Source organism: Schistocerca serialis, chromosome 1 (genome assembly GCF_023864345.2).
Source record: "Schistocerca serialis cubense isolate TAMUIC-IGC-003099 chromosome 1, iqSchSeri2.2, whole genome shotgun sequence".
NCBI classification, from domain to species: Eukaryota; Metazoa; Arthropoda; class Insecta; order Orthoptera; family Acrididae; genus Schistocerca; species Schistocerca serialis.
In genome coordinates, this window is record NC_064638.1 from 388,783,106 (window position 1) to 388,795,853 (window position 12,748).

General features: G+C 38.9%; 3 protein-coding genes across 9 annotated transcripts in view; 1 reads left to right on the forward strand and 2 right to left on the reverse strand.

The window, feature by feature from the left end:
- LOC126471180 (protein PTCD3 homolog, mitochondrial) overlaps positions 1-552 on the reverse strand; it is a 37,357-nt gene extending 36,805 nt beyond the window's left edge. The window contains exons 1-2 of one of the 2 annotated variants that reach the window (XM_050099290.1): positions 215-552; positions 18-138 (exon numbers count right to left, since the gene is read on the reverse strand). In XM_050099290.1, coding sequence (XP_049955247.1) covers positions 18-138; positions 215-249 — 156 coding nt within the window. In that variant the 5' untranslated portion in view covers positions 250-552. The remainder of the gene's footprint in view (positions 1-17; positions 139-214) is intronic. The other variant, XM_050099299.1, reaches the window with a different exon arrangement.
- Positions 80-12,748, forward strand: part of LOC126471200 (uncharacterized) — a 50,316-nt gene continuing 37,647 nt past the window's right edge. The window contains exons 1-2 of one of the 6 annotated variants that reach the window (XM_050099343.1): positions 80-223; positions 8,573-8,777. In XM_050099343.1, the coding sequence (XP_049955300.1) occupies positions 8,656-8,777 (122 nt within the window). In that variant the 5' untranslated portion in view covers positions 80-223; positions 8,573-8,655. Of the gene's footprint in view, positions 224-750; positions 905-1,054; positions 1,384-2,092; positions 2,110-8,572; positions 8,778-12,748 lie in introns of those variants that run through there. The other 5 variants (XM_050099325.1, XM_050099317.1, XM_050099347.1 and 2 more) reach the window with 5 other exon arrangements.
- Positions 2,340-5,215, reverse strand: LOC126475126 (uncharacterized). The gene is made up of 2 exons (XM_050102766.1): positions 4,592-5,215; positions 2,340-2,414 (listed from the first exon to the last, which is right to left on the reverse strand). Exons 1-2 carry the CDS (start codon positions 5,213-5,215, stop codon positions 2,340-2,342), a joined length of 699 nt encoding a protein of 232 aa, XP_049958723.1.

The following is a 12,748-nucleotide window of genomic DNA, read 5'->3' on the forward strand; positions in this document are numbered from 1 at the left end:
TTAAGTATGGATTTTACCCTTAAGATGTCTGTTGAGCTACGTGGTATACGTTTGGGGATAGTGAACTCCACAACTTCCTTTTTGTAACATGCGGATGTTGAAAGCTTTGTTTCAAGGGCGCTTCTGTTTGGTATATTCCTGCAAGGAAAAACGGATGAATTCAAGTCAATTTGTAGCGGATACGCATTAGTACATCAGAACTACGGGTTCCAACCTCAAAAATGTATGTGCCTTTCGAAAATTATTCATATTGGAATTTGCTATTGGCAGTGTAAATCAGTTCTGGTTCAGTAACATCTCCAGCTGCTACAATCAGAAGATACGAATTGTACTCTGTTACCAGTTTGTCTTTTCCACCCCTTCGCGCAACTTCGTACAACAATTACCATTTACCCAAAACATAATAGATCGCCAACCTTACAGCACGGAATGCAGATGAAGATACCTTACAATACACAGATACATGTGGCACGAGTATTAAACTGGAAACGAGTTTAGCCAGCTATGATACGAGACCATGTCGTTCTTCGTCTACTTTCACAAAACTAAAATATTAAAACTTAGAACGACCATGTAATAACTATAATATGAGCAGTTTCCCTTCTCTTCAAATGTAGTAATGTAAATAGTTTTCATGCAATAACTGAAAACTTTTTTTAAAAAAGTGGCATGTTAACTTTATGATCACGCATGTACAGATATCGTATTTTGTCGTGACGTAAATATGTTTACAGTTGAACAGTTTGCATTCTGACAGGCTTACTGATGTATTATCTTTCATAGAGCTCTTTGCTTGAGTCCAAAGGCTTGTGAGTTGCGATTCTTGTGTTTGCCGGTACGTTACGTTTCGATTGATGTTTGTTTTGAATGTGTTGTAAATTTGGTTCGGTGGCCTGGAGAACGCGTATGTATATACTTTATAGAGATTAATGGTAAAAATAGAAGTTAATATGTACGTTGTTTGGAGCGATGATTTCATATTTAATTTTCGAAATCCAAGTTGGTAACTTGTGTGTTGATGCAAGACAAGTACTTATATAGAATTCTTATTTTTGTAAGCAGTTGCTGGATCAGATATTGTGCGACCTATAGTTATGATTCTATTGATCTTGTATTAAATATGCTACTTAACATGGACATAAACCGAAACATGCTTGGGAATTGTAGCCTGGGAAAAAGAAATATTTGGCTTCCTACTGAAAGGCAACACTTCATGATAGAGAACAAAGTAGAAGAGCTAATTCACCGCGTTATAAAGATTGCCCAGTTTCGAAGATTGGTTCAAGCTGTAGAAGTACGTTCCAAGATAATTATGAATATTTAGCCTAATTGTTTCATTATGCATTGCATACGTGGGATGAAAGTGATCGGGTTTATGTCGCCGTAAGTAAAAATTATATTTATGATAGATCATGGTTCGAAGGTGTAATGAAATTGAAAACCTTGCCGCTTCTTCCCTTGGTTTATTTGATATTATGTGATCTATCATTTGTACCGTTTGAAGGTTTTTTTTGTCGAATTTAAACGTATAATTTAATTCTTTGTGATTGGTAGAATATGTTACTTTATTTTCATCTGATTAAATGTAAATTCTGCCTGGCTCTTGTTAGTGAGATGATATATTGGATACACAGGCTTCAGATAACATCCAGCTGTGGATTAAGGTGTGTCCTGGGATTGCTCCTTTGAAAAGGACGCTTTTGATTTCCTTATCCATGTGGTTCACAGTACAATAATGACATAGCTTAATGTGCGTCACCAAAGGCCCTTAAGTTAGCCTTACATGTGATTTACATTTCCGAATATAGCTGTTCCTGTTGGCATTGGCATTTGTTGAAATGGATGCCTTCCTTTTACTTTTGTTATTTCACAATTTTATTTTGCCCTGTATGTTCCTGTCGTGTTACCGCCCCCCCCCCCCTCCCCCATGTGTTACAAATAGTTTTTTTTTTTTTTTTTTTTTTTCTTTCAATATCTTATTTGTTCATGATGCTGTCTGCACCCTCATTCAGGGTCCTCGGAAAGAGAAGATATGCCAAAGTGTGCAAGGAAATTTATTTTGAGCCACATTGGACCTCTTTTCCAGCACCACTTCCTACCTAATTTTTGGTATGTTCTCCTTCTTTCATATTACTTTTCCCCTCAGGACCACTATTTTCTTTTTCAATTATGTTTGCATACTGTTGATTTGTATTTTGTTATGCTTCTACTTCTGTCTCTCCTCCTTTTATCTTTGGCTTGTAATCCTCTCTCCCCTTCTAAATGTCATGTACTTATTCGCTGTGCACCAGGTATCTCATTCATTCTTTCGTGGTACTGCTGCCTCTTCCTTTTCTCTGTCATGAGTGAACTTCCTGGTTACAAAGCCTTGCATCCTCTAACCATTTGCACCCTCTCTTTTTTGGACAAAGGTGCTGGTAAATAGATTTTTCGTCTTGTTATTAAATAGTAATCTTAATGGTGTAGTAGTACTTACTTTTTTTCTAAATAAGATTGAGTTATTACATATAGGCCCTAATTTTAACTGACTGTACCCCGCTGTATTAATTTCCAATAACTGAAGACACAGGTGACCAGACAGGAAATTAGGCGATGTAATTGTTCTAGAGTATAGTTTTTTTATTGTTTTGATTGCATCTATTTTTTGTTCATGTAATAACATTCTCTTGATTTCCTTGCCTTTTTTTTCTAAGTTGTCATGTTATGTAAAATATTTGGAGGCTTATGAGTATTTACCCTGTCTCTCATATCTTTATTCTGTAACTTCCCTTACTCATCATCATCATCATCTTGGACAGTTTCCAGCCCCTGGCTGGGTCTGTCGGGAACACAAGCCTCTCCATCGTGTTCTGTCTTTCCACCATTCCCCCTCTTCCACCTTCGTCCAGTTCTCTCCTCTTCTCGTCACACATTCCTTCACTCCCTTCACCCATCTATCTCTTGGTCTTCCCCTGGGCCTCTTCCCCTCCAGTTGCAGATCAAACATCCTCTTTGGAATTCTTCCCTCATCCATTCTCTTCATGTGTCCATACCACTGCAGTCTTGATTTTTCTATCCTGTCCTGTACTGGTTCCTCCTTTAGTCTTTCCCTCACATACACATTTCGCAATCTGTCTCGTCTTGTTACACTCAACTTGCTCCTCTGGAACTTCATTTCACTAGCTTGTATTCTACTTTTGTCGCTTTTGTGCATTACCCATGTCTCACTTCCGTATGCCAATATGGGGACAAAGTAGGTTCGGTATATAATTCCCTTGGATTTCTGTGGCACCTCCTTGCTCCAAATAAGCCCCCTAATGCATTTGAAGAACTGCCCTGCTTTTCTGCACCTTTCATTTATTTCCATTGCGTTTCCCCCCTTACTTTCAATCATGCTTCCCAGGTACTTGAAGTTCTCTACCACTTGTAGTTTTTCCCCTCCACAAGTTATATCCACATTTGGCCTTTTCTTCTTCCTTGTTGTGACAATTATTTCACTTTTCTTTGCAGAGAAATGCATTCCATATTGTGCTGCCATTGCCTCCCATACATCTAACTGCTCTTGCACCTCCTTCTCGCAATTTCCCCATAACATCAGGTCATCGGCAAAAAGCACTGCTTTCATTTTATGATCTCCAATTGCATCTAATACTTGCTGTAGGATTTCATCCATAACAATAATAAACAATAAAGGTGAAAGTGCACTTCCCTGTCGCAGCCCATTTTCCAGCTTGAACCATGCAGTACGTTCCCTCCCCACTTTCACACAACTCTCACTTCCCTCATACATTTTTCTGACTTTTCGTGTTATCTCTTCATCTATCCCTTTTGCGTTCAGCACATCCCAGAGCTTGTCCCTATAGATACTGTCATACGCCTTCTCAATATCTAAAAAGGCCATGATTAAGTCCTTCCCGTACTCATAGTGCCTTTCCTGCAGTTGCCTTACCGCAAATATGAGGTCTGTTGTTGATCTTCCCGGTCTGAAACCATACTGCTCCTCTTGCAGTCTTCTTTCAATACTGCTTCTTATTCTCTTCTCCAGGATCTTTTCATAGATTTTTCCACAGTGGCATAGCAGGGTGATTCCTCTGTAGTTCTCACATCTCCTTTTATCCCCTTTCTTGAAGATCGGGACTATAATTCCTTTCTTCCAATCCTCAGGAATTCTGTTCTCCTTTCACACCACCCTCAGCACTCTGTATAGCCACTGGGTTCCTACTTCTCCTGCTGCTCGTATCATATCCACTGTTACTTTGTCCCAACCTGGTGCCTTGCCCCCTTTCATCCTCTTTATGGCTTCTTCCACTTCATTCCAAGTTAGATCATCAATTTCCCCACTATTATAATCGTCTGCTGCCTTAGGCTCTCCATCGCTGTTAGTTACCTGCTTGATGGCATTCAACAGATCTTCAAAGTACTCCTTCCAAATCTTTTTGAGCTCATGCATTTCCTTCACAACTCTTCCATTATTATCCATGATCTTCAGGCACTCGCTTCTGTCGTTCCTCTTATTTCTTACCATGGTGTAAAGTACTTTTTTGTTCCCTTCACTGTCCTCTTCTAACATTCTTGTCCATTTTTCCATGCACTTCTTCTTCTCCGCCCTTACTATGGTCTGTGCCGCTTTCTTGCTTCCTTTATATTTTACCCTAGCTTCCTCTGTTCGGGTCTGGAACCATTCTCTGAAGGCATTGTTCTTTCGAAGTACTGCCTCTTTACATATGTTGTTCCACCATGGGGTTTCCTTACTTCTCCTCTTTGTGCTAGTTCTTCCGCACACAGTCTCAGCTGCCTCAACTAGAGCCCTCTTAAAATCTCCCCATTCTTCTTCCACTGTTCTCTGATCTTCCTTTGGCAGCTTCTTCCTGATCAGTGTCTGGTACTGGGTCCTCCGTTCATCCTCTTTTAGCATCCATGTCTTCAACCTTTTCTCCTGTATGTCTGTTGCCCTCCTATCTTTTTTCTCTCTCAGGGTGGCTACCAACAGCCGATGGTCACTGTCTAAGGCCTCAGATGGAATGACCTTAACATCTGTGAGGCTGCTCATCATCTGCCTATCCACTAGTACATAGTCTACTACTGAAGTTTGGGACCAGTCTCCACTGTACCAAGTTATTTTGTTGCTACTTCTCTTCTTGTACCAGGAATTTGCGATTGCCAGCCCATTCCTCTTGCAGAATTCCAGCAACAATTTTCCTTCTCTATTTCGGTTCCCCCAGCCCTCTGGTCCCATTATCTCCTCGAATCCTTTCCTGTCTGTGCCAACATGTGCATTGAGGTCCCCTATTATAATCTGATTACCTCCATTTAGCTGCTTTTGCATGTCATCTTCAAATTCCTCCTTCTCCTTTTTTGTACACCCCACCTGTGGGGCATATGCTTGGATGATTTCAATGCTTTTTCCTTTCACTTGTACTCTGGCTTTTATCATTCGATCATTGATACCTTCCACCTCCTCCTGCAGACCCTCTCTGACCACTATTGCCACTCCATTTCTTCCCCTCTCATTCCCTATCCAGTACAGTTTACATCCTTTACTTAGTGGTTTTTCCCCAACTCCTCTCCACCTAGTCTCAGCAAGTCTCAAGATGTCCAATTTCCTCCTTTCCATCATTTCTACAATTTCTTCTAACTTCCCAGTTAGAGTCCTTACGTTTAAGGTGCCCAGTCGTAAACCATCTCGTAATCCTTTTCCATTGCTTGGTCGGTTTCCTTTAAATCCGTTCCGTGATCCGAGGCATGTTCCCTTTTTGAAAGCAGTTGATTTATCCACTACTGGCTTGCTAGGCCTATCGCAGCTTCACCAGAGCCCCGTTAGCCGTCACGTTTCAGGGTTCCCATAGGGCCTTCCCAGCTACCTTAGCGGTCCTGGGGCACACGAAGTCCCCGCCGTACATCGCCCCTATAGGCAGTCCCCTACTTTGTGCCGTTGCCCATCTCCCACGACTTGGACGAGGGGTTGGACTTATGGGAGACTTCCCTTACTACATTTGTGAAATTTTTTGAGATCAATACAATTTTTTTATAATAGTAATTGTAATGATGATTGTGACTTTTATGAATATAGTAAGAAAAGTTCTGGCAGATAGTAAATACTTTAGGAGTAAAGGAGACCACTTACCGAACAGGAGAAGAGATCAGTCGTTGACAGGTGCAGGAGGAAGGAGGGATGCTTAATCTCAGGCTAAGTCCTTTAGAGTTCAAAAATACACATCCCTGTGTGTGTGTGTGTGTGTGTGTGTGTGTGTGTGTGTGTGTGTGTGTGTGTGAGCAGCCCACATCTGGCAATGTATATTCAGACCCAACTTCAGGTCTTAACAAACATGAATAACGAACTGTCTGGTAAACTACTTATGGATGACGATGAACTTGTTTCTTATAAACAATGGACACACATGGATCGCACAAGTTTTGAAACAAAGCAAAGTACAGGGAAAGATTTTGTTGAAATGTTTTGTCAAAAACCGGACAAACTGACCACACACAGCTTCACAGCAACAGCACACTCAGCTTATCTCCAGTTTTGTAAGGATAATTTGAAACAAGATGAAATTATAGTAATACTAGAATTTTCTGAAAATGATGCATTTATAGTTCAAGATGCCATCCAAGGATATCATTGGGACAACAGTCAAGCAACTCTCCAGCCATTTGCGATTTACAATAGAGGTGAATTACGTGATGTGTCTGCCATGAACCTGTGCGTTTTTAGTGACTTAATTCATGATGCCATTGCAGTTCATGCCCACATTCGCACTGTCATGGCATATGTGAAAAACAAGCTGCCTCACATACATTTTGCGAAATACTTCAGTGATGAGGCAGCTAGTCAGTGCAAAAACTGTAAAAATCTCAAAAATTTGTGCATGCATTACCATAATTTTCAGATTCACGCAGAATGGAATTTTTTCACAAGAAGTCATGGTAAAAATGTATGTGATGGTATTGGTGCTACCATTAAGTGCATGGCATCACGAGCTAGTGTGCAGCACCCTACAGAAGGTCGCATTCTAACACCTCTTCAATTATTTACCTGGGTACAGAAAAATATCTATGGCATACAATCATTCTATGTTTCGAAAGATGAGGTGAAATCAGTCGAAGAGTTGCTAAAAAGCAGACTAGAACACGTTAAAACTGTTGCAGGCACAAGGAGCCATCATCACTTCTCTCCAGCGGACTCTGACAATGTGCAGATGAGCAGACTGTCCAGTTATAACTATAGGTTCATGCACAACGTGTCTCTTCACAGTGTGTCTGATTCAGGATTCAGAAGCAAAAGCAGCAACATACAACCAGGTTGCTATGTTATTGCTGTTTATGATGACAAATGGTACGTAGGATGTGTTGCAGAGTGCTGTGAAGCAGAAGGTGATGTACTTGTGAACTTCATGGCACCAGCAGGACCAGCAAGATCATTTCATTGGCCATGTTTGGCAGACAGGCGTTGAATTCCTTTCGAATATATTCTTATGACAGTTCCAGTTCCTACCAGTGTCAGGAAGACAGTACAGTTTGCCACTCAATGTACAGAGTACAGTAGCTAAAGTGTGGGAGAACTTCTGTTCGAAGCACAATCGACTGGTTTTTAGCAGTTAAGATGCAGTAAACATTAATGATAGGTTGTGTTAATTTGTCTATTGTTGTTGCTTAGTGTTTAAACAGTTGTGGGAGAGGATAAGAAGAGGTAGAACAGTTTACGATATGTTTTTACAAAATTTTGTTGTGGAACAGTGTCCAGTACATCTGTCAACTTCCATTGTACACAAATGTCTTGCAATAACATGCTGAAATTTTGAGATATATATCATTATGGTCTACTTATGCAGTGTGTTAAATTTGGCTTGGATTCCACTTGTCCCTTTTGTGCTACCACACTTAGAAAATCCATGTTTTTCAGGTAATTTTTCAAATTTTTGTATTTTCATGTGCTTGTAACTTGGTTTTTGTGACTGATATGGGCATGATGAGTTTTGTGTGTGTTTAGGCCACATTAAGCTTACCACAAATTTTTTTTTTTACCCTTTTTGAGTGAATTATATTTGGCATAGAGGGCACCTTCAATATGTACCTTTTAACGTATTATATTTTTTTAATCACATTTTGGAATTTTTTGTTTTCTCTCAGAAATATGTTGTTGGTGTTTTGATTCATGGGGTGTGTTCTCTAAATGGATGTTACTGGGTTGTAAAAATTTCACTGGACTGTGTGGAATAGTTCCAAAGTTATTAAGACCTGAAGTTGGGTCTGTAGATAGATTGCCAGATGCGGGTTGCAATTTTTGGGCCACGCCACCTTCTTTCACAAGTCATAATTCTGGAATTAATTGGCAGGGGAAACTAATACTTTGTACTTGAGTGTTCCACACATGGTAAAATTAGTGTACTGAATTTCAGTCAAATCTGAGACTATGAGCTGGAGCCCCTGGTTGAACTGACATGGAATGACCCCTCTTTCTCTTTTGCATGTGTCTGTTTACAGCCTAATGCTTCTGTTATTCAGTGAGTGGTGTGTCCTTTACTCCTGAAATATTTACTTTCCGAAAAAAAATTATTGGGTATTTCTATAACGAAATGAAATTACTTTTCAGGGGCAGCTCACAGGAAACTCAAGATTCAAATGATGACATAAATTTCTATTTCTGGAAGAAAAACTGCTTGTTGTGGGCTACAGATGGTATTGGGGAAAGTTAGTATGATGGCTGATGATGGATATGAAAAAGTTCGCAAAATTAAATCTTTACTGGCAGAGTGCATGGTACCACCAAAGGAATCACAGTTCTTAAATTTAGATAGGTTAGTATATCATTGACAGGAATTAAATTGTTTGTGCACCAATGTTTGTTAAAATAGTTGTTTGGTGTAATGTGATGGTGATACTCTTGTTTTTCTACTGATGGTGCTATTGTGGAACTTTTGTTGACTGTAGTACAATGTCAATGACTACATGATATGGGTGATGGCCCCCTCGCTAATCAAAAAAGGAAGTTTGCATTCTCAAAAAAACGTTTTGTACAAGTGTCTTTAGGGCGTGAAGTAATTTTCAATAACATAAGAAACATAAGTCATGATTGGAATGTTGTTGTTATATTATTGAAACAAGGAGATTATGGAAGTGTCTGATTCCACCCTTCTGCTTTGACCCATGACTTCATCAGTATGGCAGAAATGGATAATCTAAGTTCTCCAATATGGCGTCAATGATGTCACCACATACACACGGCAACAAACACGAAAATACGTATAAATAAAACAATAACATGTATCTCATAAAATACAATCAAACTAATGGGACAACTGTGGGAAACTGGGGATTTTAGGTAGGGGACAAGCTAAATATAACAGAAAAAAAACACATCACGATCCCAAAAACTCACAAAATGATGAAAAAAAAAATTACAAAATCTACAGGAATTGGACACTTCCCTAGGCCTATTTAGGTCAACCGCAGCTGGTGATACCAAAACACCAACGCCTACAGCAAACAATATGGAAATTGGAATCGGACATTTCCCTTAGCCACAGCTGGCAATACCAAAACACTAGTACCCACACATAAAACTACGAAAATTTGAATCGGTACCTATATAGGTCAACCATAGCTATTGATACGAAAAAAACCAACACCTACAACTACGAAACACACACGCACGCACACACACACACACACACACACACACACACACACACACACACACACACACACACACACTCAGGGCACCATCAAACACAACAAAACGACATCTGCAAACACAACCAACTCATAAACTCCGCGCCTTAACGACGTCACACACCAAACACCCTTACACTATGGGTCAAAGCAGCCGGGTGGAGTCGGATGCTTCTGTTGACCTGAAACAAGTTACTGTGCATCCACAGTGTGTGCTAAATGAAAGGACTGTCTATTGAACATTATTCAGATAGGTACAAGAAAGCGACAGCTGCTTTACAGCAGGATTACGATTTTCTATGAAGCAAAGCATGACGTGAACAACAACCTGCATTATTAATTTGTAATAACTAATGGAGAAAATATCTTAGCAGAATGCTACTGATGTATGGCTTATGTAGCTGTTAAAGATGAAGTGAAGACTGCTTATAAATTGTGTGGCTTTGTTAATTAGATCGAGAGTTTGAACTGATGGTACTAAATTAGTAATAAATTGCCTTAGAGGAGGTAAATCAAGATTTAAATTTTGTAAAGTAAGTATTCTACAAAACTTTGATGGTACTTTAAATTTTTGTCTTCGACACCCCAGCTTAAGTTAAAATATTATCCACACCATTTAAGTGCTAATTCTCAATAGAACTTGATATTTCTAGAAAAAGTCAGTTATTAATGTTAAGTGAAATATTTCAGTAGGAACTATAGCAAAATTTTAATAATTCCAGTATTTGCATCACAGTGCATGGAGAGTATAAGTGATAGACTTTTTAAATTTTTGCCAAGAAGTACAGCTTTATGCTGCAGCACCAAAAGGGGAACACAAGAAAGCTCAGAGTTTCGAGAAGAGTGATGGAACAAATTTAAGTGGTTTTTCATTAATTCTGCTAGTTACAAATGTAATGCTTACCTGGTCCAATTTTCTGAAAACAATTGCGAACTACAGAAAGTTGTACCTCATGGTTAATGAGGGACTATTTAGTTAGAGACTGCAAGGATACTTCAAAAATTTGTAAATCAATTAAAGCAACCAACCTTTAAATACATTATGTTTTGCCATATAAATAAAAAAACTCTTTAGCAACTGAATTTCTTTATGTGCACCAAACTTGTTTCGCTAGTTCATTCCAGGTATCTTCAGTTGTGTATTATAGACCTCTGAAGATACCTAGCATGAATGGGTGTAACATGTTCGCTACTCGTAAATACTTTGTTATGAAAGACAGAATTTTCATTAAAAACCATAACTGGAGTAGTAACTAAGAAGATATGACAGTAAATATTAACAGTATTTTAAATGCAAGATAAAAAAAATTGAAAAAGATAACAAAATGGAAAGATGAATCCAAGAAAGTGTAAAAATTCAAGAGAGAGGGCTGTGAAATAAAAATTTTTACACCTAAGTGAAACAGACATACCTACCTTGGCGTGTGGTAGCTGGGATGAAGGTGTGGGTGTTAACAGCTTGTTGTAAGCATTAATACAAATTCTAACAGCGTTGGTTGTTTCATTAGACTGTGCGAATTACCGGCATGAAGATCTTAGTCATCTGACCAAAAAATAGGTGAAAAAAGTTTTTGGAAATTGCAACTCCAGGATGGCTTTCAGCAACAGTGAAGGAAGAAGGATTAATATTGGTAACAGTACACGAAGATGGATAAATTGAAAACGTACAGTACCCAGAAATTTTAACAGTACACGAAGATGGATAAATTGAAAACGTACAGTACCCAGAAATTTGATGGTAAAAATTTCCAACTGTGGAAATATCAGTCACAAATTATTTTTCATGCTGAAAAAGTGCTCGATATCGTTGAGAGGAAACCGAGGCCAAATGAAGTTGGTGAGAGTCAAACTGCTTGGGACGACTTAAATGCGAAGGCGATACTCATTCTATCTACTGCGATGGAAATTGACCGATTGCAGTCTGTTATGACATGCACAAGCACAGCGGAAATGTGGGCCAGACTAAAGAGTATTCTTGGACAGCGGTCCACAGTTAATGAAATGGCCTTGAAGCAGAAATTTTTCGATTACTGAATGTTGCCAACAGACACAATCACACAACACATCAGTCAGGTTGAGTCCTTAGCACAAGCATTAGCTGATGCTGGGGAACGTGTCACAGAAGCTGACAAAATGGCTAAAATTTTGGGAAGTCTGCCAGCAAAGTTTAGTTTTTTCATCTGCCTGGGACTCTTGTGCTGAAGATCAACAAATGTTCCATAATTTGACTTTAAAGGTTATTGAAAGAAGAACAAAAACTTTTACAATGTGGTGAAAACTCAACACCCTTTGCAGCAGCTAATGTGGACAAAATGCGCAAGTTCAGTTCAAATACCAGTAACAACAATACGTCTAACATGGTCAGTAGAAAAGACATTGAATGTTATTACTGTCACAAAAAGGGACATTTTAAATCTGAGTGCAGAAAACTTATAGCAAAACTTAATATGAAAACTGATACGTCTGAGCACCAAGCTTTGAGTGCAGAACATTTGTATGTTTTTGCTGCAGGTTGCGAAAACATTTGGTTAGCTAACAGTGCTAACTGCACCAAAACGTATGACGTCACACAAAGAGTGATTCAACACATTTAAGCCAATTCGGTCGGATGACTCATTTTTTCAGATTGGAGACAACTTGATCATCAAAGCAAAAGGCATTGGATGAATTGAAGTAGTGTCATTAGTTGAGGGCAAATGGCAACCTCACACTTTGGAAAACATATTAGATATTCCTAAGCCAAAGAAAAATTTATTTTCAGTGGCAGCAGTCACAAAAGGAGGAATTAAAGTAATTTTTTACAACAAGAGAATGGAAGTTTGTTGTTCAGGTCTAATTGCAGCAGGAATTAAGATGGACAATCAGTGTTATCAAATGTTTAAATGTCCAGATCCTGCTTCCCTGAATTCTGCCATGATTTGGCATGACAGACTTGGGCACATTAATTTCAATGGTCTCAAGCATATGGCTGATCAGAAATTAATACTTGGTTGCAACATGAAGAAAGTTGAAAAACTAAATTTTGAACCGTGTTAGTATGGCAAGATGAAAAGAAAATCTTTTATTCAAATTTGGAATCAAGATGGAAAGTTCCTGG

What these genes read in the sequence shown, in the direction of transcription:
- LOC126475126 (XM_050102766.1), bottom strand. Translation starts at nt 5,215, where the DNA reads ATGGGACCAGAGGGCTGGGGGAACCGAAATAGAGAAGGAAAATTGTTG. An exon ending in AGAAAGCGGCACAGACCATA is followed by an intron (nt 2,415 to 4,591) that starts GTAAGGGCGGAG and finishes TCTATTTACCAG; the next exon opens with CACCTTTGTCCAAAAAAGAG.